Source organism: Quercus robur, chromosome 8, assembly GCF_932294415.1.
Source record: "Quercus robur chromosome 8, dhQueRobu3.1, whole genome shotgun sequence".
NCBI lineage: Eukaryota > Viridiplantae > Streptophyta > Magnoliopsida > Fagales > Fagaceae > Quercus > Quercus robur.
In genome coordinates, this window is record NC_065541.1 from 59,853,837 (window position 1) to 59,880,751 (window position 26,915).

Here is a 26,915-nt window from a genome sequence, read left to right on the forward strand (position 1 = left end):
GTCTAGTTTCTCCCCTCCCCAATAGAAAAATTATGTTGAAATCCCTTGATTACCACATCCATAAAGAAGAAGAAAAAAAAGCTTAAACAACTTAAATTTTGCATTCAGACTTGAATTGAGTGCTTTCGGAATTCTTTAGTTTTCAGTGTAAACTATTAATGGTAAGTATAGGAACCACATATTAATCTTTCTTTCTTTTTTTGAATTAAGATAATAGAAAACAACTTACTATTATTCTTAATTTGGCAATGCGTTAAGTTGGTATAACCATATCATTCTCATATTCTCATCCCAAGTGCCCTCGCCGAGTCTCCAGGAAGCTAAATATGCATGTCATTATCATTCTATATGCTAATCCACCAAACCCCTAACAAAATGTTAGGTTTTCTGACCTCCTAACACCAACTTACTATATCCATAACCAATATCTAGTTCCAAAAAGTCAATCTGCCATGCATAGAAAAGTAATAAAATAATAAAGAAACGAATTCAAACCGAATGTTCACTGAATACAAAATAGGTTTATATTTGTGAGAGTAAAAGTAAAAACAGCATTACTCTATATGAAACAGTTTTTATACGTACACCAGAGAGCTCAAAGCTCACCACTATGTACCAACGGTCAAGTCCCCAAATCATATTCAAAATAACAACAAACAACAAAAGCATGAAAAATTAAAACAACCCCTCAAGCCAAACAAGGCCTTAAGAAGTTCATTTTTTTACCTCCTCTTGTTCTTGCTTCCCAGTAACAAGGCAAAGTAAAACAAAATCCTGAACAAGAATCCCCAAGCCACAGTGACCCACAAGCAATTCCATTTGCTCAAATCAGTGACCCCTTGTTGCTGCAAAATATCTGCGCCAGTTGTCAAACACGTTGAGCTCGTGAGTTCCACCCCTAGCGTGTTGCTCATGCTACTCAAAAGCTTCAATTTCATGGCATTTGGGACCGACCCAAGAGGCGTGTTGTCAAAAATCTGAACTCCCTTAACAAAACACTTCGTGGGGTTACTGAACTCGTTTTGCAAAACACCTTCGTAGGGGTATTTCACCAGAGAAATGTAATGGAACCAAATCCAATAACTCGGGATTCGATCGCGGTTGATGAAAAAGCCACTGAAGAGGAGGAAATAGGCCAAGATCGCAACCACAATTGTGTACCCGAGCATTACGTGCGGCACAATGCCAGATAGGAACGTGACGAAAGAGTTTCCGGCCCAGAACGAAGCGAAAATGATCAGAAAGTAGAACAAGAACCCGGAAAGCCCTCCGTCTAGGCCTACCGCCCAAAACGTCGTGGCGGAAAACGCCAAGGCGAGGAAAATCAACGATGGAATCGACACGAATGAGTGGGAAAGCACGTAGGACGATCTTCGATACGCGTTGTAAGCTGTTTCTCTCATGAAAATGTACCGTTCTTGAAGAAAAACTGGCAATGCATCGGCACAAGTGTAGTACGTTGTTGACATCGCGAAGGCGAAAAACCCTAATCGCTCTTGAACGCCTTTTGGAGATTCGTCGAGCTGCCAAAACATGGTGGCTAAGATAAAACCGGTGACCATCACAGCGCCCAATCTGATACCGAAGAGCTCCGGCATTCGACGAGAGTTCATCATCGAACGCTTGGCCAGCACCACCATTTCGATCCATAACGAGTTCGCGAACCTTGGCACCATTGAAGAAGGACTGGTACCGTTGTTTGTGGCGCCTGAGACTAATTTTCCTCGTGAAATGCTTGCACTGATTGCTTCTTTCATCGACAAACCGTGTCGATCTGAAGCTTCGGAGTTGCTTGCGACGTTGTGCTTCTTCATGTTCTGCCATGACTTGTTGAACTCCACCAAGCTTTTTGTTCCGCCAGGAGATCCTTCGAGCTCGCGAATTAGGTCAAGTGCGAACTCGGTCCGGTTCTCAGTGTCCGGTATCGGATGCCCGAAATCGGAGAAATATTGCGGCAGGTTCATCGGAGAGCCACTGTAAACGGTTTGTCCACGAGATAGGAAAAGCAACCGGTCGAGCAATCCGAGAATTCGGTAACTCGGCTGGTGAACCGACATGATCACTATGCTTCCACTCTGAGCGATTCTCTGTAGAACCTTCACCACCATGTACGCGCTCGTGGAGTCGAGCCCTGAGGTTGGCTCGTCGAGGAATAAGAGAATCGGATCGTGAATGATATCGATACCGATCGACACTCGGCGGCGCTCTCCGCCGGAAACTCCTCGGTGACCTTCGTCTCCGATGATGGTCTTCGCGGTGTTTCGGAGACCTAGCTGGTCGATCAAAGCCTGAACTCGCAGTTTCTTCTTGGATTTTGAGAGAGTTCGAGGCAAGCGAAACTCGGCTGCGAACAATAGGGTTTCTTCGACGGTTAACATTGGGAATAACAGATCGTCTTGCATCACGTAAGCCGAAATCACCTTCAAGAGCCGCGACTCCAAAGTCTCGCCGTTCAAAGTTAGGGTTCCTTTCAAGCTTCCCTTAGCGATTCGGTTCGCCAAAGCGTCGATCAGAGTCGACTTTCCCGAGCCGCTAGCGCCTAGCACGGCGAGGATTTCGCCGTCGCGAGCTTCGCCGGAAATGTCGTTGAGCAGCGTCTTCGTGCTACTGAAGAAGCCGTCTCCAACTTCAGGTTCGGACATTCTCCGGCCAGAGATCAGCGACGGCAAGCTCATCTTCCGGCGGACTTTGACGCTGTAAGTCAAGTTGCTGAAGGAAAGCACGAACGGTAACGGACGAGACTCGATGCTCGTGTCGCTGAGATCTAGGACCTGGTGCACCGGAGTTTCATTGCCGTCGCCGGTGGCCTCTTTCCGAACGTCGCCGACTTGCTTGAGGAAGTGAGCGAGTGTGGGTGACGCGCTGGTGTTGGCGATCGAGGAATCGCTGAGCTCCATTTGAGAAGAGAAAATCGGGAAAGTGTCTCTCGCCGGCGAGAAATTCTCCGCTGCGATACGAGACGACATTCTGGGTTTGCTGGTATTTATATATAGTAGTAGTGTGAGTGAATAAGAGTGAGTAAGAGAGAGAGAGAGAGAGAGTTCCTCGGTTAGAGATGGGTGAGTTTAACGGCGTGTTTGGCGTGGAGTTTTGGTTTTAGAAACATGCGTTATGGAAGCTGTTTTTGGAAAGTGAAAAATGTGATTTCGTGCTTTCTGCTTAATGCTTACAGAAGAAGAAAGAAGCAAAGACACTTTTTTGGTTTTGGGGTGTGTTTTTGGTTTGGGTTCTGTGTTCTTATAACCCAAGCGTATAATATATATGTTTGAAATTGAGATCGTATGAACTATGTATTGGGATTTATATGTTTTTTAAAATTATTTTTGGGGTTTTTTCTATTTTGACAGAGGGAGGTGAGAGAAAGGTGACCAACAACGCCTAATCAGTTGTCTATACGTCTAGATTTTCTTGGAGAGAAGCAGAGAGAGAAAAAAAAATACGTGGTGAGATATAGTTCGTGGGTTAATTGACACGTGGCTTAATGGGTATTTAAGAGAAGGGTCAAATGCTGTTGCTTACGCTTTACATTTGTTACGGGGTACAGGAAATTAGGTTGGATGTTCATCAACCATTGCGTAAGCTAAATTCAATTTGGTCATCTGGGAAAGCCTAATTTGTGGGCTATGACTGCAGCTTAATGCCACAGCCTACGGTTGTGCAATTGTGATTTTGATTAATTATTATATAGTATTATGTATTTACTGAGTTTCAATTTGGTTTATCCACATTTGTATTATTTAATAAAAAAATTTAAAAAAAAAAATAGTGTAAATTTATGAAAATGATAAGTCATTAAGATTATTGGCTTCTAGTAACATAAAAGATATTTTCAATTGGTATCATCCAATTGGAAATGATCATTCACAAATCTTGATGGAGGTAGTTGCATGACAGTCATATAACTTCTGGAGCTTAAAATTTAATGCATCATGATATTAATATTCCAACTAGCATCAACAAATGAAATACTATCGTATAAAAGGAGTTATAATTGATTAGTCAGATACTAAAAAGATATTAGTTAATTGGTTCTCATCGTATGTACTAATAGTAACTTTGTGTATATTAAATGTAGAAGGTGATTTGATACTGAATCCGATTCCCATTAGAGAGAGAAAGAGAGAATAAATAAATATTGGCATAAAACTTTCATAAGTACTTTCAAATAGATGAAATTGTTTCCTCAAAAAAAAAGAAAAAAAAAAAGAAAAGAAAAAAGAGATGAAATTGTATATGATTATTGGATTAAATTTTAGCATCTTCTTTCCTCGTAAGTAAGAAACAAAGGATGAGGTTATGAGATTTTTCATGTCTTGCCTTACCTCATCCAATGTGTCATATGTATATATACATATGTAATTTAATTTCTTAATACTCTCTTTACTCTTGTCAGTGTTGTGTTCATTTTATTGGGAAAGAAAAATTCCTTCAACTCATCACCTCGTGCTCCCACCATGTGTAGGACACTCATGATCTAACTCTAATTCTTCCCATTGCAATCCTTAAAATGTGTGACTTGTGTATTACTTGAACAATAATTGAAATCTATGTACTTAAGAAAATGTAAAAAGTCGAGTACTCAAATTAAATAAAAAGTGTAGAAGTGTACAAATTTCCCAAGTTAAGTATGCAATAAAGTCCACATAAAACAATGTATTTGGAACTAATCTAATTTGATTGACTTCGTTTTTTTTTTTTTTTTTTTGGCCTAGAGATATGCTTAAGGAATTCAATTACTATCTCTTTAATTAAAGAATTTAAGGAACTTAATTTTCTATTAGTTGTATCTCAAAGTTGGCAGACTAGATTGGTCGATCTATAATAATGCATTAATGCATGCATGGCCCATTGTCCAAACTTTGTGCTTTCTTTTTTTTCTTTCGCTAAGCAACTTAGTGTTAGGTTTAACAAGTGAGCAGAAACTACAGTTCTTCCATTTTTGACTTTTGGATGTAATTATTGTAGTTGTATGACTATTCTTTGAGTCAATAATTTAAGAGGTGTCCTTCCTTTAAGCATACATTTAATTTCTTTCCGGTGTGGGTTTTCGTTTGAAGTGATAAGTCTTGCACTGGTATACCCCCAAAAGGATTTCTTAAATGCAAAGCAATCCAGCTTGCACCTTCTTGACACTTTGTTCATAATTCACAACAACAAAGTGTTCCATCGGATTGGTACAAACTCTAAGAAGAGACAGATTTTTAATCCATTAAACTCCAAGAATTGGGATTCCCAGAAGCCTTTTTTATATCCCTTCTTAAGAGAAATCTTAGTCTGTAATCTCAAACTGCTGAACCAAATAGTTAAGTATATAATACATGTAAACTAGCTAGTTAAGTTTTAAAAGATTAATTCACCATTGATTGTAATTTTAAATCCTTCAATGAATGTTTCATTGACTTTCTTGGCATGTCTTGCTGTATAAGGACTCTTTGTTTGGTCAGAGCCAATCTTTTGAGAGTTTTGTCTGTTTTTGCAATCTCAACTTTTTAGATACATTATACTGATATACCATTAAAGAATATGCAGTCACGTACACTAGCATAAAGTCCTTGCTCTACCTATAACCAAAGACTCACAACTTATTATGAGCACACGAAGAAGAGGACAAAGGAATGTTAAGATGGTCTGACCCATTCAAAGTTTCAAACTGCTTGTAATTGAGTAATTATTGGAAAGTTAGATGGGCAACGTGAGCAAAACTACAAATGCAATACAAGATACTATTCCTTAGCAAACCTATAATTAATCTACAGGGGATTGCTGTAATTTTATATCTGAATAGTAGAACCTATGATAATAACCCTGAGTTGGTCAAGTTTTAGTTACCACAGTGCTCCTTGATTCAAACGTATGCATGGATTGTCAATTTGTCACTATGAGACTTCTGCTTCCACATTAAGTGCGCGTTTGAACATCGATTAAAATTATAAATTATTTTACTATTCAACTTATTTCTGTTATTATTTATAAGTCTTACAGTACTTTTTGACATTATTTATGAGTCTTTGTATTATTTCAGTTAATTTTTACCTTCATTTATGGTATTTTTAATTTTAATAAAATAAATGATATCTAAGCAAACTCTAAGTAAAAATTATAAACAGTTATTTTTATCGTTTGGTTGAAAAACTAGAAAGAAAATAGTGGGGATGCAGGTTTGATTTTGATAAATTTGTGTAGGCTTTGACAGGAATATGTAATGCACCGGATCCAATGAATAATTTCACCTGACTTTGACACAAATTGATGGATTGTCTTTTCTTAAGTCCTGACAAAAGATATATTAATAGTCAATAATCAGAATTCATAAATCGAGGAAGAAAAGAATATGTACTTCATAAAAAGGAAGAAATCATGTTTGACAACCGTGATAAATAAAAGGGATATACTATAATCATTATATTAGACATTAAAATATCTATTTATCAACACACGCCATTTGCCTTGTAAAAATAGGGTAAGTTATTGAAAATTCATATTTGACTGTTTTTATTTTATAAACAAACACACATAAAATGCCATAATCTATATATTTGACAATTGAGATAAATAAAAGGGTTTACTATAATCTATATATGACATATTAAAGTGCCCATTTTATTAACACACATCATTTACCATCTAAAACATGGTAAGTTTATTGAAATTTCATGTTTGAGAATCGAGATAAATAAAAGGGTTATATTATAATCTATATATTAGACATTAAAGTATTTATTTATTAGATTCTAGAAAAAAAAGTATCCATTTATTAATATACACTCATTTGCCTTGTAAAATAGGGTAAGTTATTGAAAATTCATGTTTGACAGTGGAGATAAATAGAAAGGTTATACTATAATCTATATATATTACACATTAAAGTACCCATTTTATTAACACACATCACTTGCCTTCTAAAAAACGGGTAAGCTTATTGAAAATTCATGTTTGATAGTGGAGATAAATAAAAGGGTCTTACTAAAATTAATCTATATATTAGACATCAAAATACCCATTTTATTAACACACGACATTTGCCTTGTAAAAAAGGGTGAGTTAAAAGACAGAAAGAGCACATTTTGATTATTTGATAGTAACTTTTTATTTTATATACGTACAAGCTAGTCTGGTAGCTAATGTAGATAGGCCACCGCCCCTTACCGAATTACAAGCTAACACACACCTATAAATATCAAAGGTGCTGCAAAAGTTTCCCAAGTCAAAACAGAAACATGGGTGCTAGCGTATCCATGTGCATGAGCATGGAACATATGAACATGATATATATGGCCCATTGAATTTTCATACGAAACTCTTAGTCAAACTACCTGTTCTACCACACTTTTTGCAAAAGGTGGTAACTGCATTACCAGTCCTTGACTCCTTGGTCTTAGGACTCTAGCTTTTTTAACATGGGCAAGAAAAAGAGTTCCACAAACTCAACCTTCAATCTTCAACGTATGCCCATACATGATACGGCAATCATCTAAACTTTTACACCACAAAAAAGAAGAACTCAGTTTGTGAAAGATAAAGTTACTTCAGGTTCAAGCCAAATCTGACCCAACACAATCGTCACCCCTTATGATATACCCATGTCATCTGTAGGGTCATGAAAAGTTGACAAACCCTATTAAAAAACTTGTCCATCCCTAGCCCGTTCATCATTCTCTTATGTGCCAGTGCCCATCATTCCTTTTAGCAACACTTACTGCATGTCAAATGTGTGACTAACCCATGCGAGAAGTGGGGCATGTCATATATCTTATGCGAGTCATGTAGCCTCCAAAAGTTCTGAAAAGTGTAATTTAATGAACCCATGCTAGAAGTAGGGCATGAGAAGAAATTACTAATTAAAGGCTAAATTTATGCCTTGAATTGTTATAGAATAGTGAGAGCACTAGCATTGGGGTGTAAACACTCTTAGTTGCTATTTTAGAACTCAAGCCACCCGAAATTCACTTCATTCAGGTTTGTAAATTTAAAAAAATTTGCAACCTATGAACAGTAAAGTTGCATATATGCAACCTTACTATTCATAATTTGTAAAAAAATATATATATATATATATATATATATATATTATTTTAATCTTGTGGTTGTGTGTGAAGAGAAAAAGTAAGTGGGAGGAAAAAAAGAGAGAACAATACTTTATATTATTAGGTAGTTTATACTATTTTATTGGATTGTATATAAAAATAAAAACTGGGATGTAGAGTGAATTGTAAAATGAGTTAGTAAAATAGATAAAGTAACGTTTGATGATACAAAATAGCTAGGTTTTTTTTTTATTGCATCCCCAGATGCTAATGCTCACTTAAAAGGCAAAAGCATTGGGTTCAATGCCCGGCAATTAAGCGATGACAACAAGATAAGATGGGACTAGGCTGGATTAATTAAGGGTGCCTAATCCTTGATGCAGATGGGAGGAAACCTGCTTGGGAGGCAAGCGGGACACATTAGGTTTGGAGCAAGTTCGTAGGGCCATTTCAAAAGACTTGAGGCTTGAGGTGATTGCTTTTATAAGTGAAATATTTTTGCATATTTATATTTCAATTATTTAAATTTTTTTTATGGTAAGATTGAAAGATCTTTTTTTTCTTTTTCTTGAGTAAATGATGAAAGACTTTTCTAAATGAGATAGAGAGAAAAATATACATGAAGTTTTTAATTTTTAGCTAAATTATTTTTTTCAAAAGAAAAAATAAATAGGTATGAATTATAACTTATTTTAGGTTGTTACACAAGTATAGCATTATACTTTAGGGGTAAAATTATGAGGAATTATTGTTATTCGTAACCATAGGCAATTTAGGAAATTGCCTAGGGGTTGAGCCAACATTGTGGATTAGAGGTATTTTGCCATCCTAATTAAATAGTTTTGCCATTAATGAGGTAGATATGAAAAAGTAAGATAGTGAGTAGTAGAGAAAGTACCAAAAAAGAGAAAGTAGTGTTTTATGGATAATAATAGATGTGGGTACCTAAGCATGCTTAGGCATGCTTGGCAACGTCCTAGGCATTCAAGCAACGTCCTTGGCCATCCTCGGTATACTTTGCAACGTCCTCGGCATGCTTGCAACGTCCTTGGTTCACCTCGGCATGCTTTGCAACCTAGGCGTCCCACATCGAAAGAAAACTCTCCCACTTTCTGCCTTATAAGCTGTGAAGTAAAGGGAGTAGTGTACCACCAAGTCTCTTGTGATCACAGAGATACTTGGTGGTACACTACTCCCTTTGCTTCACAGTTTATAAGACAGAAAGTGGGAGGGTTTTCTTTCGATGTGGGATTCCAAAGGATGCGGTGCAAAAAGGCTACAAGGCAAAAAAGCCCTTGGCCTAGAGATCCGTCCATCCAAGGAACACACACCAAAAAGGGCCCTTTTATTGTGGGTACCTAAGCATGCTTAGGCATGCTTGGCAACGTCCTAGGCATTCAAGCAACGTCCTTGGCCATCCTCGGCATGCTTTGCAACGTCCTCGGCATTCTTGCAACGTCCTTGGTTCACCTCGGCATGCTTTGCAACCTAGGCGTCCCACATCAAAAGAAACCCCCCCCCCCCACTTTCTACCTAAGCATGCCGAGGACGTTGCAAAGCATGCCGAGGATGGCCAAGGACGTTGCTTGAATGCCTAGGACATTGCCAAACATGCCTAAGCATGCTTAGGTACCCACAATAGAAATTATAGAATATATAAAAATGTTAATTATAAATTTTAAAAAAATGTATGAAAAAATAAATTATATATATAAATAATTAATAATTGAAATCTCTCTCTCTCTCTCTCTCTCTCTCTCTAACTAACATATGGGTAAATAAATAAAGGAAAAAGTTAACGGATGCTTTAAAGGTGTTAGTTTAGAAAATATTTATAAAAACTTTTTTATAAAAAATAAAGAAAAAGAAAAAAAAAGGCAACCGTTGAAATTTATTTATTTTTATAAATAAATTTCTAAAAGTTTGGGGGCCATCCCTCGGTCTACATGTGTATAATGTGCTTGCTTGGGCAACACTCATAGCTCACTAGTGCAAAAATATCTTGTGATTTCACTTATTGGACTGTCATACTCATCATGTAGGCTCTCCCATATTAAAAACACTTTGGTTTGTCACGAAATGGCCCTCTCGTCGGCTGATACTCAATGAATAGGGACTCTATCTCTCTCATTTTATTTTTAAATTTTTTTCCTATTTTTTTGGGTCGGACTCTACACCATCGAACGATCACCATATCTTTAGCATTGGGACATCAAGAACACTTCTTTCAACTTCCCTGTCTACCAGTACTTAGTAGCTAGTCTCAATTCTGGGACTCGAAATTTGGCAGCATTGACAACTGACAAGAGAGAAGCAGTGGTCGCTGTTGTAGACAAATATATGGATGGGGAAGAAGTGGTTCACATGCTTAACAACCACATCTAATAAATATGAGCAATAAATACTACGTAATACAGAGTCATGAGAGCGAAATTTTCTGGTCCAAATTAACGTGTAGTGTTTTTTGGACTTTGATACCGAGGCCCCCTAATACAAAGTAGAATATGGTGGCAGAATTTAAATCGCCGACACTACGTGGTCAAATCAAAAGCAAGGGGATTTACTACATGCCCACCAACCTAGTAAGTAATAACTCATCCCGTAGGATGATCTGGAAGAATAATGCGAACTCCATTTATGAGTAAATTTCTAACAAGTTAAAATTTCATAAATTGAGGCCATTTCTTTGTAACAAAATTGATGAACAAAACTTCATTTGTCAATAAAGGGACAGCCATAAGCCTCCTTGAAAGTGAAACTGAAACAGCCAGTCCTTTACAGATTAAATTTTGCATGTTAAAGAACAGACAAGAGTGCTTTTTACATTTATGTTAAAAGATACTGAAGAGAGTCATAATTAGATCTGTTCATGGACCAAGCAGGGAATGCAAACATTAAGATAAAATCTGTAGGGCCCAGGCCTTGCTTCGACCTTGGGCCTCAATTGAGTTCCTGAGCCTGGCCCAAAAAGTTCCTAGGCTCAAGCCCAATAAATGACTAAATATAATAGTAGTCTTTTTTTTTTTTTTTGCTGAATAAATATAATAGTAGTCTAATTCAAGATTACGAAACTCAAAACATTCAACTATCTTTTAACAACTTTGAAGTCAAGGTGAATATTGCATAATAACCTGTCCTTGGGCTCCCTTTATTTTTTTCCCCTCCCAAGTTCTCAAGCTATAAACTGAAATTGCAAGTAACATTTAAGCCAAACAAAAGTAAATAAATTTTTTTTTTTTTTAAATGGGACTATTTGTTATTTTGTACCTAGACCATACGTGGCCCAAAAATTTAAACAGGTTTACAACTTACCCCCATCTAGGCCTATAGAGCCTTAAGCCCAAGCCCGCTTTCAATGAATGCAAGCTCCGTGAAGAAAAAGTATGTAATATAAAATGATATTACATCAGTCATATCAAAATTTAATAATTAAGACACATACAAAAGAACCATATCAACATTCTACAACTAATCTCAAAGGTGTTACTGGACCCGAGGTTTATTTTGTGCGTCTCCCATGGATTTTGATTAGTATTGATACCAAAAATACATTCTTTTCAGGCGGGCCAGCCGATCCTTGTACAGGTCTAGACTAGTAATCCAGACCAAACAATCGTAGGCCACATGTCTTCTCTGCCAATCTGATTTTTTTTTTTTTTTTTTTTGATAGGACCTGTTAATTCTCTTAACATGACAATCTCAATGAAGTTCTAACAAGTTTAGCATGCCAATCTGGAGCACGATGCTAGCTAGTTATCATGACTCATTTACTGAAAAATCAGGAAGGTAAATATAACAAAAGTTACAACACTGAGAAATCATATATCCATGGATTGAAATATTAAGATGTCCGCGAATAAAGATAAAATATTATTCTCTTCTGAACTGATTATCAAAATGGAATTAATTGACCATAATTTCAGTTCGTTACCAAAGACTGTCGAACATTGTGTCATGTATGACTGTAAGCATATGCCAACACAAGGCAATTTCATTCAGTGCAACTACAGCAACTTGCATATAAAACTTCATCCAAATGATGCAATTTCTTGCTACAGATGATCAAAATAATCCAAGAAATAGGGAATCCTTCCATCAAAGCAGTTTTCTCCAATTATGTTTGATCATCTGTATAGTTAACAGCTAGATCCCAGTAATTACCAACACCAGCATCAGCAAAAAATTTCCGGGCAGCAGCTTCTGTCATGCACTCATGAACTGAAAATCTGTTGAAATTCGGTTTGGCAACATTCCCTTGCCAAACTAAGACGCATTTGTTAGGAGGTTTATCATCACTTTCATCTTCATCTTCATCCTCCTCTTTTACAGCAGAAGCCCAATTTATGCGTTTAAGCATAAGCTTGCCATACCTCTTTATGGACTTGTTTCCACCTTCAACAACCACAACACTAATACCATCACAAATCACAGCACATCCACTCAAGCGGTTCTCTTGGGCATTAACATCAACTTTGAAGCGTGTCTGAGGGTGTGACAGGTCATTGATCTTGTAAACTGATACAATGGCCTCCGGTGTATTTGACTCATCAAAGAGCTTCCGCTCTTTTTTTTCCCGGCGCTCAGCAGGAGTGAGTTTACGAGCAATATTCCTGTCTATGTGAGCTTGCTCACGTTCAGCTGCTGCACTCCTGATTTCCTTTTCAAGCCTAGTTGGATCTTGGGTTGCTTCAGAGCCAAGGACTTTCATCAGATTGCTCATTTTCACTTTTGGTTTTGGAGGCTCAATCAGGCCTTGTCTTATCAATTCCTGCTTATCTTTCTCCCTAGCCAAACGTCGCTGAGTACGGAGTTTCTTCTGCTCCTTCTTGGTTAACTTCAAGGGTTGAGGTGGTGGAGGAGCTGGCTCAGCAGGGGGCTCAATTGGACGAGGATGTTCAACATAGATAGTGATCTTCTCCAACTTTATATTATCCATGGCTTTATCAGTAATGTCACCATAAGTACCAGTTTGCAAGAGAGGCACATCCCTGATGATTCCAGTAAACATAATCGATAAAATAAAACTTACACCCAAAAAAATAAGGACAGATGGCTAAGCTAAAGTTCTTAAAGACTATTAAAAATAATAATAATAATAAGAAGAAGAAGAAGAAGAAGCAAACGGAGGACAAGGAAATGGATTGGTCCTTTCTGCTTCATCACCTACAGTAAGCCCAATAGTTTTTTATAGGTTCATGTGCTCTTTTTAGTGGTCAACAGTGTGACAAGACAATGTTAACCCTTACAGTTAAATGCCAATAGTTATAGTTCAACCCTCAGCCGTTTCAAAATCAGAAAACATACAAACAAATCCAATCATGCTTTTTCAGAATTCATGGGTATTCACAGAACAGTAAAGAATCAGATGTGACTCTCAAACAACAGCTTTCTCTGCAATCAAATAAATCTCTAACATAACGCCCCACCTAGACTTAGTTTTTCAGCCCTTAGTTCGGCAGTAAAAGAGAATGATAATCAGATTTAGCATTACCAATATAGCCTTTATAACATATTCATTCCCCCAAATCATGCCAATCAGACTAATAAAATGCCTCAAATAAATGGAAATGATTCAGTATAAACCATGTAATAAGAATTCAATATCAACTTACCACCACTCAACATCAGGAATTGGGTCCTTAGGTTTTTCTTTGGTGATAACTCTCTCTGCTACCTCTATTAAATTTGGATTAATATCAGGTGCTGCCTTTGCCTTAGCCAACTGTGCCTGTTTTGCCTTCTGCTCTTTTGCTTGTGCTTCTCCAAATTTACTCTGCAAAACCAAAATGTCTACAAGTAAAAAATACATGTGTTGAATTGGTAGAAGTTATAAAGGAAACATAACGGCAACAACAAATACCTTCAGTTTAATATGCTCAGCATCTTTTGACCATTTGCCTTCTTCAACAAACTGGAAATTCATCCTCTTAGGCCTCAAAAGCTTAGTTTTGTTAATACCCATCCTTTCATCAAAATGAGGATTTGAGTCTGGATCAACATCTAATTCAGGTTTCAGAATCTGAAATGCATCCTTTTTCTGTTTATTGATGTTGACCTGGAAAATTTAGAAGACAGGATTAAAGCACTCGCAAAATATACCTCAAAAATTATCTATACATGTCTGAACAGATTAAAATACTCACAAACCTTTAGAGTGCTAAGGTTGCTTGGTTTAGTCACATTCACCACATTTCCATGTTCATCTATCTCCCTACCAAGCGCATCAAGACGAAGAACAGGGGCCTTGGTTGGCTTTTGTGGGACAGCAACATCTGTTGCCACCTGACCTGGAAACAAGTTTATGAGAGGAGCAAACTCTGGGTCCTGCCGAAAACCCATCCTGGCAGCAAGTTCCTGTGCACGTTTTACTGCTTCAAAATTGGGTACAGCTGTGAGGCCTGCAGAAGCACCAGGATCAGCTGCAGCAGATGCAACAGGTAAGGCTGATGAGCTTGATATCACCCCTGCTGAAACAGATGCAGGGGCAGTTAACAGAACCGGCCCTTTCCCTGTTCCAGTAGAAACAGATTGTGCTTTTGGTTCCTCATTCAATCCTAAGTTTGACCTGCCCTCTGAACTTGTGCTAGCACCCTTGTTCAACTACATGTTCAAGATTTTAGTTAATACATACTGAAGAACACCTACAATCAAGAAAAGAATCCCAACAAAAAAAAAATCTGCACACAACTTTAAATGAAAGAGGGATAGAGAGGTTAAAGCACCAAAAAAAAAAAATCACTGTAATGGCTACACAGAACATAGTGTGGATGTATTCTAAGATGAATGACTTACAAGGGGAATTTTCTTCAGCTTCTCTGACAATTCTTTCTGCATTTGTAAAGCTTTCTTAGCTTTAGCTAAAGCATCAAGAGATAGACTTCCACTTTTTCCAGCAGCTGAAGATGTCCCATCTGTACTAGATTTTCCAGGAACCTCATGAGATCTGGTAACAGTAACTCCCTTATTTTCATTTGTGGTAGAAATTGAAGATACCTTTGTAGGAAGGGGATGACCAGGGGGCAAAGACATCTCATGCACGCTGCTGGATTCCATGGTGAGTGATTCCAGAGCAGCACCCTGTGTCAAAAAATAAACCATAAGTTCATCCACTAGCCCCTCAAAGCTAGATAATAGAAATGAAAAACAAATTACAAGAAGCATGAAGGAGGTGCGCACAACTTTCCTCAGCCACTGGAAAACTGCCTCCAAGGTTAAGATACTGTTTTATTATATTCAGTTTTTTTTTTTTTTTTAAGCCCATAATGTCCTTGCCTCATGAATGCATTTTTGCTATATAGCAGTTAACTTATAGCATTTGTACTCACTAATTTAACCAACAACACTCATGTTCATCCCCCAATTGAAACTACACTCACACTTCAATCAATGCAATAAAGTCACAAAATATCGTATTTTTTCATGACGAACTGTACAGTACAATAGACTAATAAGGTTGATGGTTTGCATTATGCTAAACCAGTATAATCAAACTACGTTGGAAAACTTCGCATTTTCACAGCAAAGCTTGAAATTAATCTGTCCCCCATATAAACACTTTGAACAGGCAAGCAGTTGAAATGTGTGGGTAGTATATTATCAAAATGAACCTCATGTACTAAAATATAACAAACACTAATCCTATATGGAACTGTTAAGAAACATCTATGTATAAATTATACCTGAGCCACCTAGATTAGAGTTCAACAAGACCATAAAGATGTATCTAAATTCATGTCACGTTCAACTCAATAGAATAGATTGACAATCACTTTCATTACCCTAACCTGGCCAAGATTAGACCAAACATGTACCCTTCCTAACACAATCCATTCAGACGCTAACAGCCCTAACTTCAACACTCTCAAAGACTTCAATTTCTCAAACCTCCAAACTTCAAAGGTTAAACTTCAGCGTGAGCACCCCATTTAAGCAAGAACCAAAGTTCTTTTTATAAGAGATGTAATTTTTATTCAAATGAGAAATAGACCAAACAAATAGTTGACCAACTCGTAAAGAATTACAATCTCAGATTCATAAGGTCTATAAACTATTAAACACTAGAAAAGAAAGTAGCCAAGACGCTCCACAAAACAGTCATACACTTGTATAGGGACCTCATCAATTCGGAGATAGGATTCAAACTTAGGACCACCTAATTTGATACATGATAAACTACCACAATGTCCCAAAAACCTTAATTAAGGACTGAATCCTTAATTAGATACACGATATCGGCAACCAACTTTTCAACTGCAAAATCAAGCACTTTTAACATACTCCTTGTAACAATTTGAACATATCATCACAAGCCACAATGGCTTCACTAACCTATAGTTTCAGCTACATGTTTGGATATGTGCAAAACCATAAATTTGAACTACAAATCATCTACAACATCAAAAACAAGAATTGTAAATAGAAAAAGGTCAGTAAACAAAAAACTTACATTACTGGCAGAGGCGGTGCCACGGCGGCTCCGGCCATTGTCAAAAAGCTCATCACTCACCTCTTCCTTGGCCTTAGAATCAATGAAATTCACTCGCTTCTCATCTTCAAAGCCCCTATCAACCTCAATTTCCTCTTCTTCCTTTACTCTATCTCCAAACTTCCTTCGCTCCTTCTTTTCCTTCCTCCCTTCTCCATTCTCTGCTTCCTTTCTCTCCGAAACCCTAGCTCTTTTATCAACTCCATCGCCTCTCTCCTCGCTCGCGCCTCTCTCTTTCCTCTTGTGCGATGAAGAATGCCGCCTCTCCACGGACCCGTCCCTATCGTACAGTCGCTCGAGCTCCTCATCATCGGACAGCTCGCGTTTCGCGTCGCGATGCTTAGTCCTATCCCTCTCTCTGCTCCCTTCCCTCTCGTTCTCGCGCTTCGAATCGCGGTCTCTGCTCCCTTCTCGATCCTCGTGAGAGCGCTCTCGACCAGATCGGTGGCGATGAGAAGAAGAGTAGTGGTGGTGATCGGAGGAATCGCGGTCCCGCTCGCGCTCGCGGTGCTTGTCGTCTCTGGACGATCGGTGCTTGTGGTCTCGGTCGCGATCGTCTCTATCGTCTCTGGTGCGCTTGCTTCTTCTGTCTCTCTCCGAGAGGCGGTCCATGCTAGGGTTTAGTTTTGCAGATCACTCTCTCTCTCGCTCTTTCCTCTGAGTGTCTCTTCCCCTCTTTTTTTTTTTTTTTGAGGGTCTGTCTATGAATGATTGATGCAAAATTCTGAGCAGATAACGGCTCAGATTTTAATCTATAACCCGGTTCCTTTACGGGTTGGCTGGAGCTGAACCGGGTTTTATTGATATTTTCATTTCTGTGACACAATCCTATTCCTACTACTACCTCTGCACTTCATGAATAAATATTTTCTTTTTCTTTTTTTGATATAATTGAACTAAAAAATTCCGCATTAAAATAATTGATCACCAATTAATTTTTGATAAATTCTTTATAGTCCTATTCAATGACAAAAAAACTTTATTTGAGCTAACTATAGCTCATGGAGCATAGAAAAGCTTTATTTAAATTCTAATAAGAAATCTTCCTTCTTCTTCTTCTTTTTTTGTATTGTTTTACCTAATTTATTATTCACATATGCAACTTTCTTTATTTATTGTTTTTATTTATATAGCATTTTAGTAATTTTTGTTTTCTCTCCAAGAATAAATAAATTCTATCTCTTCCCTCACCTTTCTTATTTTCTTCAACATATCCTCCCTCTTCAACACTCCTTCTCTTTCACGTAAACAATTTCACATTTCACAAATTACAATTCTGTATTAGGTTGTAAACCAAGCTATTTATTAACAGCTTGGACTTGACTTGTGAAAATGTTTGTTTTCATTTGTTTAACAAACAAGTCGAACTCATGCCCTAGTTTAGACTCAATTATTAAATGAGTTAAACTAAAACATAATAATGTGCTTGTAAACATAAGGCTTGATTAAATTATAAAAAAAAATAAAAAATAAAAAACATTTTTTATAATAAAAAAATTATATTTGTATATGTATATTTGTCTATACTCACACTCTTGAGATAGGATTATGTTAGGTTGTATATAGGTCCATACGATATCAAATTATTTATTTTTTCATTTATTGATATATAAAAATCCATTTATGTTAGTAAAAATTTAGAGTCCTGGTTTTATTATATATGGAAAAGAATAAGTTATTAAGTAACTAGTAACTAGCTAGTGAACAAGATCAAGTTTGTTCAATAAAAAAATGGTTGAAGCTTAAATATATAATCGTGTTTGGTAATGAACTCGAGCTCAGCTCACGTTCAACATAAAACCAAAAGAAAAAACTTGATATTTTAATACTTAGCTTGACTAAGCTTGTAGCCCAAAATCCAAGTTCAAAACTCAAAAAATACAAATCATAAATTTACAAAACTCTTCCACAATTTTTCCAAATTTAGTGTTCTCCTAAGCTTTGATCAGAATCATGTCTAGCTAAATTACATGTTTGGATCAATGCAACTAGACACCAATTACAAAGGTGGCTCTAGAAATTATTTTTAGGGTGGCCATTAAGAAATCGATGAGGGTACCAAGAGTTTTAGTGTATAATTTTGTCTTTAATCACTTGTTTGAGGGTATTTTGAGGAGTTGACCCCCTAAAAACTATGGGTTAAATATTTCCTTCAAATTGGAATGAATTTGGGGATGGATATTATTTTATTTTATTTTTTGTTAAATTTTGTGGGTTGATTTGTGTTGTTATAAATTTGGGGAAATCAAAATTTATTTTTAATGGACTCAATTTTTTTTTTCAAGGTGGTCAACAACCAGGTAATTTTTTTTAAATACAAAAAAATTTAGGGTATAAATTTGTGTTGTTATAATTTTTTTTCAGGTTAGGGTGGTCATGTGACCACTCTCACCAACACATCGCGCTGCTCCTGTACAAAGGCTGTTCCAAGTTATTTAATGCAATATGTGTGCATGTATGTAGCTTTCCCTTTTTAATATTATGGATGCCAGGAATGTTTTCTATGGAATTTAAGTTTATAGCCAAACTTTTTTATCAGTAAAATGTGACTAAACCAAAAGAACTTGGGGGACTTGGTTTCCACGCTAAGAGAGCAAGAAATATCTTTCTATGGCCAAGGTTTTTTTTTGGTTGTTGTTGTTGTTGTTGTTGAGAAGATTCTATTGCCAAGTTGGTTTGGAAAGCTTATATAGAATGATTCGGGAGCATGGGTTAGGTTAATGTTCTAAAGTGCAAGTATCTCGGTAGGCTTAGCATATAGTAGATTGGGCTGGAGATGGGGTAGCCCATATTCTTGAAGGGATCTTTTTGGCCCATTAGAAATGGTGAAAACACACACGGGTGTTTCAAGGTAACTGGATTAGTAAAAGCTCTAATTGCAACAATGTGGTCATTTGCCATAAGCATCAACTGCTATGGAAAATTATGTTTCTATTGGGTATTTGATGACCCTAGCTTCACAGAAATAGGCTGGTTTTCATTCCATATGAGGTTCAACTAGTTGGGCTTATACCAAAGCTTGTCGATGCATGTTTCCATAAGGACTTCGACTTCTTTTCTGTTTTGGGATTGATATTGATTCCCAATGGCCCAAAACGTACAGGTATGGATCAAGTTAATTACAAATGGGTCCTCTCTAAGAAATCCAGGACTAGTAGGTGATGGTGTGGTTTTAGAGACCACTGTGATAAGTGATTTGCGGGTTTTCATGTGAAATAGAAATAGTGTATAACTTTGGGATATAAGAGTATCTCCAATAGTTTCTTTAAAACCAATTTTAGATAGAAAACACCCCAAAAATCCACTTCAACAACTTCTTCATCTCCATTTTTTAGATTAGAATTGCTACAATGCTTCTCTACAAGTAGAGAACATTGTAGTGTTTACTGTTCACACTTCAAATGTTTTTTTCTATTATAATAATCAACTATTGAATAAAAAAATGTTGAAAGATATGTAGTTGTTAAAGAAAGAATAAATAATGAATAAAGAATAAATGAAGAAATAATATTTAAATGAGATAGAGAAAATGATAAAGAATCTATTGGAAAGTATATTTGAAAAAGTAGGAAGGTAAAAGTTAAATATCATTGTTCACTGTCCAAATAGTACAAAAATTTAGATAAGCTGCTAGAGATACTCTAAGGTATATTCTGTCCCTTGCTTCATGTATGTGTTTTATGTGTAAAGTTTCTTTTCTTGATAGTGCTATTAAAGTTTAATAGTAAAGAGGAAATACGTACTTAAAGCAGTATTTAAACTCATATTCTTTTTTAACCTCCTACAAAATGACATGATTGCATTCCATGAATCACAAGAACATATTTGTAATGCAAGTCATTGTTTGCTAAAGTGGCCTCCAAACACATCCTGTAAGCACTAAGCAGTAGAGAGTAGAGGTTTTTAGTTGGGGGCACAAAATTTTGGTGCCCAAAACATACAGTTTGTTCAGTTACGTTCCACATGTTGTTTATGAAATAAGGTACCAGGGTTCATGATTCTTGGGAGCTTGGCTAAAGAACAAGTTTAGGCCTGTGGCTGTGTGTGTGTCTGTGCATGCCTCTTTTGTTTACCTTAGTCATTCACTATAATGCTTTTCTACAAAATGTTGGAAATATTTTAGTGAATAAACAAGTTTTGATACAACAAATAATATCCTCAATAATTAGCAAAGATATAAAATAAAAAGGAGTTTAGAACAATTTCAAAATGCTATAGAATCACGCTGCGAAAACGTTGTCTTTAAATGTTAATTTATGCCATTCAGAGTAAAACTAAGTGCAACTAGTTCTCTTGGCCAAACAATCCTCCAGGATTAAACTATAACGTCAACCTTCGTAATGGACGCACTTCCACTTACGAAGGTTCAAGAACAATCCTCTATTGCCTTTCCTTAGAATAAATATATATGGGAGAGAAATATAATAGAATTATGTATATTCTAAATAAAGAGTAGTAAAAAGACCCTTTAGAAAATGTGTTATGATGAGTATTATATAGGTTACTTATGAAACAATAGTCTATAGTTATTGGTTACTAATAACCCATAAAAGTTTAATGACTATAATTATCAATTATTGCCTAACAGTTATATTTCTCATAATTGTCCAACGGCTATTTTACTCATAAATTTCCAACGGCTAGAAAATAAATAATAATAAAAGTGTTTGATAAACACACTCACACCAACACAAAATACATAAGATGACAAGTACGTTTCTTGTTGTTTTGTTACCATAATGGTCTGTTTGGAATCCGCTTATTTTGTTAAAACTGAAAACTTTTTGCTAAAAGTACTGTAAATAAAAGTAAAAGTTAGTTGAAATAATACGGTGAGACTCATGAATAGTTCCAAAAAGTGCAGTGGAGTCCATAAATAATAACAAAAATAAGCTAAATAGTAAAATACACTGGCAAATTTCATCCATCCCAAATATAGACCAAGTAAAAAGAGATGTTGAAAGCATAATGATAATATACGCAGTATAAGCATAGCAATTAAAACCATAAATGAAGAAGAGCCGCACATAACCAATCAGATCTAGTACTGCAAATGCTATATTGGTGTACTTCTAGGTAGGAATTTACACATTTAATGGAACACAAAATCAAGCTAATTCATCTTAAGGAATTCGAGGCACACCCCTAATGTACAATATCCAATACTCATTTCGTTGAGCTCAATATAAGTCTTTTTGCAAATCAAAAAATAAAAATAAAAATAAAAGTCTTTTTGGCTTAGTACATTGCTTCACCATCATCTACCTCGTATCCTCTTTCACCATTTGGGCAAAGACCTTACTCATTGAAATACCAGCAATGTCACCCACACTGAATTGTGCAGTGGATACACTGATCTCCAAGTGATTGACATGACTAACTTGTGAAGACAGATCACCAGCACAACTGGATCTTCGTTCATTACCTTGAAGTTGAAGTGCACACTCCAAATTCCATAACACATCTCCCATTGAAGGTCGATCAACACCACATTCTGCCAAGCATTTCTCTGCTATTTCTCCAAACTTCATTAATGAATCTGGTTTAATTTGACCTGCGAGACGAGGATCTACAACTTCCTCCAATTGCTCTCTTTTCAGTGATTTACTTGCCCAATCAACTAAATTCACCTTTTCCCTTGGAAGGGATGGATCAATGACAGGTCTCCCACAAAGAACTTCCAACATGACTACCCCAAAAGAGTACACATCTGATTTTTCTGTCAGTTGTTGCCTTGTCAAATACTCAGGATCAAGATACCCAAAGCTTCCTTTTACTGCAGTAGTGACATGCGTCTTATCAATCTCAGGACCAGTCTTTGAAAGCCCAAAATCAGCAACCTTGGCCATGAAATTCTCATCTAGTAGTATATTTGCAGACTTGACATCACGATGAATAATTGCCTTGGCAGAGCCAGTGTGAAGATAGTGAAGTCCTCTTGCTGATCCAATGCATATCTCAAGCCTTTGCTGCCAGCTTAAGCTGGGGAGATCAGAGCCATACAGATGGTTCTTTAGGGTCCCATTTTCCATGTACTCATAAATTATGATCATCTCATTTTGCTCATCACAGTAACCAATCAGAGATACCAGATGGCGGTGACGAAACTGAGATAACATTTCTATTTCAGTCTGGAATTCTGCAAAACCCTGTTGTGAATGAGAAAACCCCCTCTTCACTGCCACTTTTGTTTCATCTCTCAACATTCCCTTGTAAACCTTCCCAAAGCCACCTACACCAATAACTAAACTTTCGCTGAAATTATCAGTAGCCTCTTGAATTGCCAAAAAAGGAAAGCGATACCCAAATTTCGAGCTAGAAAAGATAGCAGCCCTATTGGGTGAGTTATTCTCCATTTCATTTGGGGCAAAATTTTCTACTGCCTTTGAATGGCTGACATGTGCATATCTTCGTCTTCTTCTTCTGCAGAGCACGAAGAGAATGATAGCGAAAATAACAGCTATGAACATTCCACTGGCCAATCCCACTATCAAACCAACTTTCATCTTAGAACTTTTTTTCAAATCAGACTCCAAGACAAGGCTGCCCTTGGAATTGCTTATTTTCATGATCTCCAGGCCATTAAGAATGGCATTTGGATAAGAATTACCAATATCAGAAGGGCCAACACTGACATTCAGCTTAAGGCTATCGCTTGACCTTGTGATGACATCCCTATAATAAGGCACACCCAAGCCTGATTGACTGCTAAGATCAAAATTTCTAACAACAAGCATTGAGTTGATATAAACGTTGAAGCTTATACTAGATGAAGACATACTCCCAATGTCACAAAAGTGAAACCGGACCAAATACTCAAAGCCAGGATCAACATCAAAACGCCATGTCACATTTGCTTTGGTATTAGGATCAGATTCTGAGTCCAACTGAGTGGCAGTGCCATAGACAGAAGAGGGAGCGATATTATCTGTTACCCAGTCTGTCGTGAAATTGACAGCTGTAGTGTTTGACACAAACTTTGCAAGATTATTGTGAATCAGATACGTATCATCAGAGACCCAAAGACGCCATAGGGTATCATCTTGGGGATACACACTTTTGTTACCCATATCTACCCTTTCAACTGTCTCTAATGCCTTATTCGACAAACTGTAATTGTTGTCTGTTACAATTGCTTGCGCACTCTTAGGAATGAGCTCATCAGGAAGCGAAAAAACTTCCAAGGCATTTATGAAGGCGAAGGAATTGGAACTAGGGGTAAAAGTAAGAGTCAGATTGCTTTGAGTTATGTTCAAAGAGTATTCCTTTACCTGAGGACCACTTTCTATTTGGAATTCTTTGAGAAGGGTGATATTTTGAGCTGATACTGAGAATTTTGCTGTGCTCAGATTGTAGTTTTGATAAATGAAAGGGAAGAAATATAGGCGAATCCAATGCCTCCCATGTTTCTTAATTGGAAATTTGTAACTAGAGGGTCCATCTAGTATTCTTGCAGTTTGGAACAGAGTTGAATTATAAGGAGATGAAGTAATTTCCAGGGTTGTGTTTGCAAGAATCTTTTGTGGGGTTGAAAGAATACTGGAATCAGAGTTATCACCCACAAATATGCGATCACCCACCGATTCATTGGTGCGGGATCCACAGTCTATCAAATAATTGTCCATAGGAACAAACCCATATGAAACACATATCAAACACAAAATAGATGAAACCCACATGAGCAAGTCAAAATTTTTAGTACTCATTCTTAGTTAAACAACACACTCAACTGAGAGAGAGAGAGAGAGAGATACAGAGTGGGGTAGGATCTTGAAGCAAAGCGGATTGAAATAGAAGTAGCAAAGCTGAGATGATAATGGAAAGTTGCTACAAAAGTTGCAGAACTAGAGGTGTGAGAATACTAGGATATTACAAAAATCTTCACCACTAATGTATCAGTGACACAGTACACAAAATCAAGAACATATATGAATGAATAGACAAAAGGGGTCAAGGTTAAAGATCACCTGGAAATGGATGAAGAGGAAAATCCAGGTTCTTTTATCAAAAACCCAAGATGAAAGGAACATCTGAACTAGAAAGATCTCACTGCAATGAGCTCCCAAACTTGTTCAAACTAGTAGTTAAAAAACAATCAACAGGTACACCATGGGTTTATTTGTACAACAATATAAAATGTAACGTACCAAACGTTAATAGACCACCACTGACAAAATTCACAATGACCGTACAATACAAGTGTTCAACTTTTTTTTTGGTTTTGACGAATTCATGAAAACAAGTGTAAAGTTACAAGAATGTAAAATCATAGAGGAGGACGAGGATAAGGAAGTCAAAAGCTTTTGATTTTCTGCCAGGTATTTATGTTAATAAAGTCGAGGACAGCTTTATCTATCTATGGATGGGTCATGAGTCATGACCTTTCTACGTGTGGCCTCTATAAGAGTTGTTAAAGATTAGGTTCCAAGATTTTCTTTTGCTTTTGTTTTTTTTTCCTTTTCAATAATAGCAAGGACATAACTCTTTTTACAATATGTTTCACAAAAATTGTGAATGTGCAAGTGTGCAACATCGGCTACTTCAACAATAATGCATGGTGCATTGAGCTTGAAAGGTACTAGTCTCAATCTATCATGTTCAAGGTTTTTGGACTATTTCATCGACAACAACAATAATTTTTTATTTAAAAAAAATTATAAAAACAATATGGTATCCTAAACTTTTATTTTTATTTTATATTGTTATAATTTAGCACCGAAATATTCCTATCAGAATTCAGAAGTATTGGATGATTCTACATGTCATTTTTTTTTCTAAGTTATTGTGTCTGAAAATCAAAACCTATATCCGCCAAATTTAGTCTAAGTTCACTCATGACCCATAAAATAATGGGTCATGCCTAAGTTTATCTTGTCAAATTATCTGTACGCAAAGTGTTTGCGGAAATGCCTGACCTAGAAATTCAATGCACTTAATTAGCTTATGGTCAATGTTATCAAGTTATAATCACATTTGGCCACCATTTATCCACTTTCTAAAAAGAATTCAGAAGTATTACACGAACCTTCTCACTCTCTTTTTTTTATATAAAAAATTATGGTGCATTGATCTTGAGAGATACTAGTCTCAATCTATATCATGTATAAGGTTTTTGGACCGTTTCATGGACAGAAAACTTAATTTTTTATTAAAAAAATGATACCCTAAACTTATTTATTTTATATTGTTATACTTTAGATTTGAAATATTCATATTCAGAAGTATTACACGAACCTTCTCACTCTCTTTCTATATACAAACAAAAGATCAATCAAAGGGACAAGGCAGCGTTATGCTGATCTCTCTGTTTTTTTTCTCGATAATAATGGCAGAAACTATTATGCCCTTTCAGTCGTGTCAGGTGGGGAAAACGCGTTTTCCCCACAACCACTCAACACTGTGTGCTAATGATGGATAGTGATAGTGAGTAGCAATTCTCCTATTAACATTTAACACATGGTTTGTAATACACTAACCTGTAAATTTGTTAATAAAAAGTGATTTAATCACTCGTGTCTAAGTTTTGTCAAAATGTCCGAACGTATTAGACTTTTTGTAGCGAGTAGCATGGACCAATGAAATTGAATGATGTGGGAAAAAAAAATATTATAGTTATGTGAGACGCACATATCAATGAAATATTGGTCTTAGACGTCCGGCGGTAGGAGAGACCTTTTCAACAATAAAGCCAAGAGTGGGTTGCTAGGCCTCCGGGCTAGTGCTTAGGGGCATATAGTGGGTATAGTACTGGTGGCTGTCCCCTGGTCTAATCCAAGTGGGCTCAATTGCCAATTCTGAAAACTGGAATGTTCTTTACAGCCACTACTAGGAATATTGAGATCAAGGGATATTATATTATATTGGGTGTAATTATAATTATTACTAATTTTATCAGTCGTTATATTAAAAAGTTTTATATAAATAAAATAGTTAAAACTTTTTGTATCTATCCAATGGCTAATGTGAAAATGTCAAAATAAGAGGGTAATTAAATAATAAACCTTTTGTATCGACCATTAGATATAACTAGTATGTAACTCGTGTTTATGCACAAGAATGATGAATTGTAATGATGTTATTGATATTAGTTTGAGTTATCAAATATATAGAAAATTAGATAGATTAGGACATTTAAAGGTACTAATATGATTTTTCTTTACAATTTTAATGATATTGATTATGTCAAGTTTCTTATTACACTACTATTATGTATATAATTTTAAAAATCACTATTAGAAACTACATATACAATATCAATTCACTATCACTATCCATGAAATTTCTACTAAATACAACATAAAATAAAAGAATAAATTGGTTCAATAATATTCCTTAAATTGAATGAGGATAGGTACATGGGATTATTTAACACAATTATAGTTTATTATGTTCAAAATCTTCACATG

General features: G+C 36.3%; 3 protein-coding genes across 4 annotated transcripts; all 3 read right to left on the reverse strand.

The window, feature by feature from the left end:
- Positions 1 to 501: 501 nt before the first annotated feature.
- On the reverse strand, positions 502 to 3,255 carry LOC126697373 (ABC transporter G family member 6-like). Its single transcript, XM_050394354.1, has one exon. The coding sequence runs from the start codon at positions 2,964 to 2,966 to the stop codon at positions 723 to 725; it is 2,244 nt and encodes a 747-aa protein (XP_050250311.1). The 5' UTR covers positions 2,967 to 3,255; the 3' UTR covers positions 502 to 722.
- Positions 3,256 to 11,835: 8,580 nt separating this feature from the next.
- Positions 11,836 to 17,229, reverse strand: LOC126697374 (protein RDM16). Of its 2 annotated transcripts, none has more exons than XM_050394355.1 (6): positions 16,471 to 17,229; positions 14,817 to 15,101; positions 14,172 to 14,624; positions 13,885 to 14,079; positions 13,637 to 13,797; positions 11,836 to 13,012 (listed from the first exon to the last, which is right to left on the reverse strand). In XM_050394355.1, the coding sequence occupies exons 1-6, from the start codon at positions 17,119 to 17,121 to the stop codon at positions 12,139 to 12,141; spliced, it is 2,619 nt and encodes an 872-aa protein (XP_050250312.1). In that variant the 5' UTR covers positions 17,122 to 17,229; the 3' UTR covers positions 11,836 to 12,138. The 2 variants fall into 2 exon arrangements, with proteins under 2 accessions (XP_050250312.1, XP_050250313.1); XM_050394356.1 differs by lacking the exon at positions 16,471 to 17,229 and having other exon boundaries at positions 14,817 to 14,935; positions 15,018 to 15,101.
- Positions 17,230 to 21,537: 4,308 nt separating this feature from the next.
- On the reverse strand, positions 21,538 to 24,833 carry LOC126697375 (receptor-like protein kinase HERK 1). Its single transcript, XM_050394357.1, has one exon. The coding sequence runs from the start codon at positions 24,213 to 24,215 to the stop codon at positions 21,771 to 21,773; it is 2,445 nt and encodes an 814-aa protein (XP_050250314.1). The 5' UTR covers positions 24,216 to 24,833; the 3' UTR covers positions 21,538 to 21,770.
- Between the last annotated feature and the right edge of the window lie 2,082 nt (positions 24,834 to 26,915).

Excerpts from the sequence above, each read along its gene's own strand:
- LOC126697374 (XM_050394355.1), bottom strand. The coding sequence starts at position 17,121 with ATGGACCGCCTCTCGGAGAGAGACAGAAGAAGCAAGCGCACCAGAGAC. Across the intron at positions 15,102-16,470 it reads GCACCGCCTCTGCCAGTAAT|GGTGCTGCTCTGGAATCACT; the intron begins GTAAGTTTTTTG and ends TTTTTGACACAG. Across the intron at positions 13,013-13,636 it reads ATTCCTGATGTTGAGTGGTG|GGATGTGCCTCTCTTGCAAA; the intron begins GTAAGTTGATAT and ends TGGAATCATCAG.
- LOC126697373 (XM_050394354.1), bottom strand. The coding sequence starts at position 2,966 with ATGTCGTCTCGTATCGCAGCGGAGAATTTCTCGCCGGCGAGAGACACT.
- LOC126697375 (XM_050394357.1), bottom strand. The coding sequence starts at position 24,215 with ATGAGTACTAAAAATTTTGACTTGCTCATGTGGGTTTCATCTATTTTG.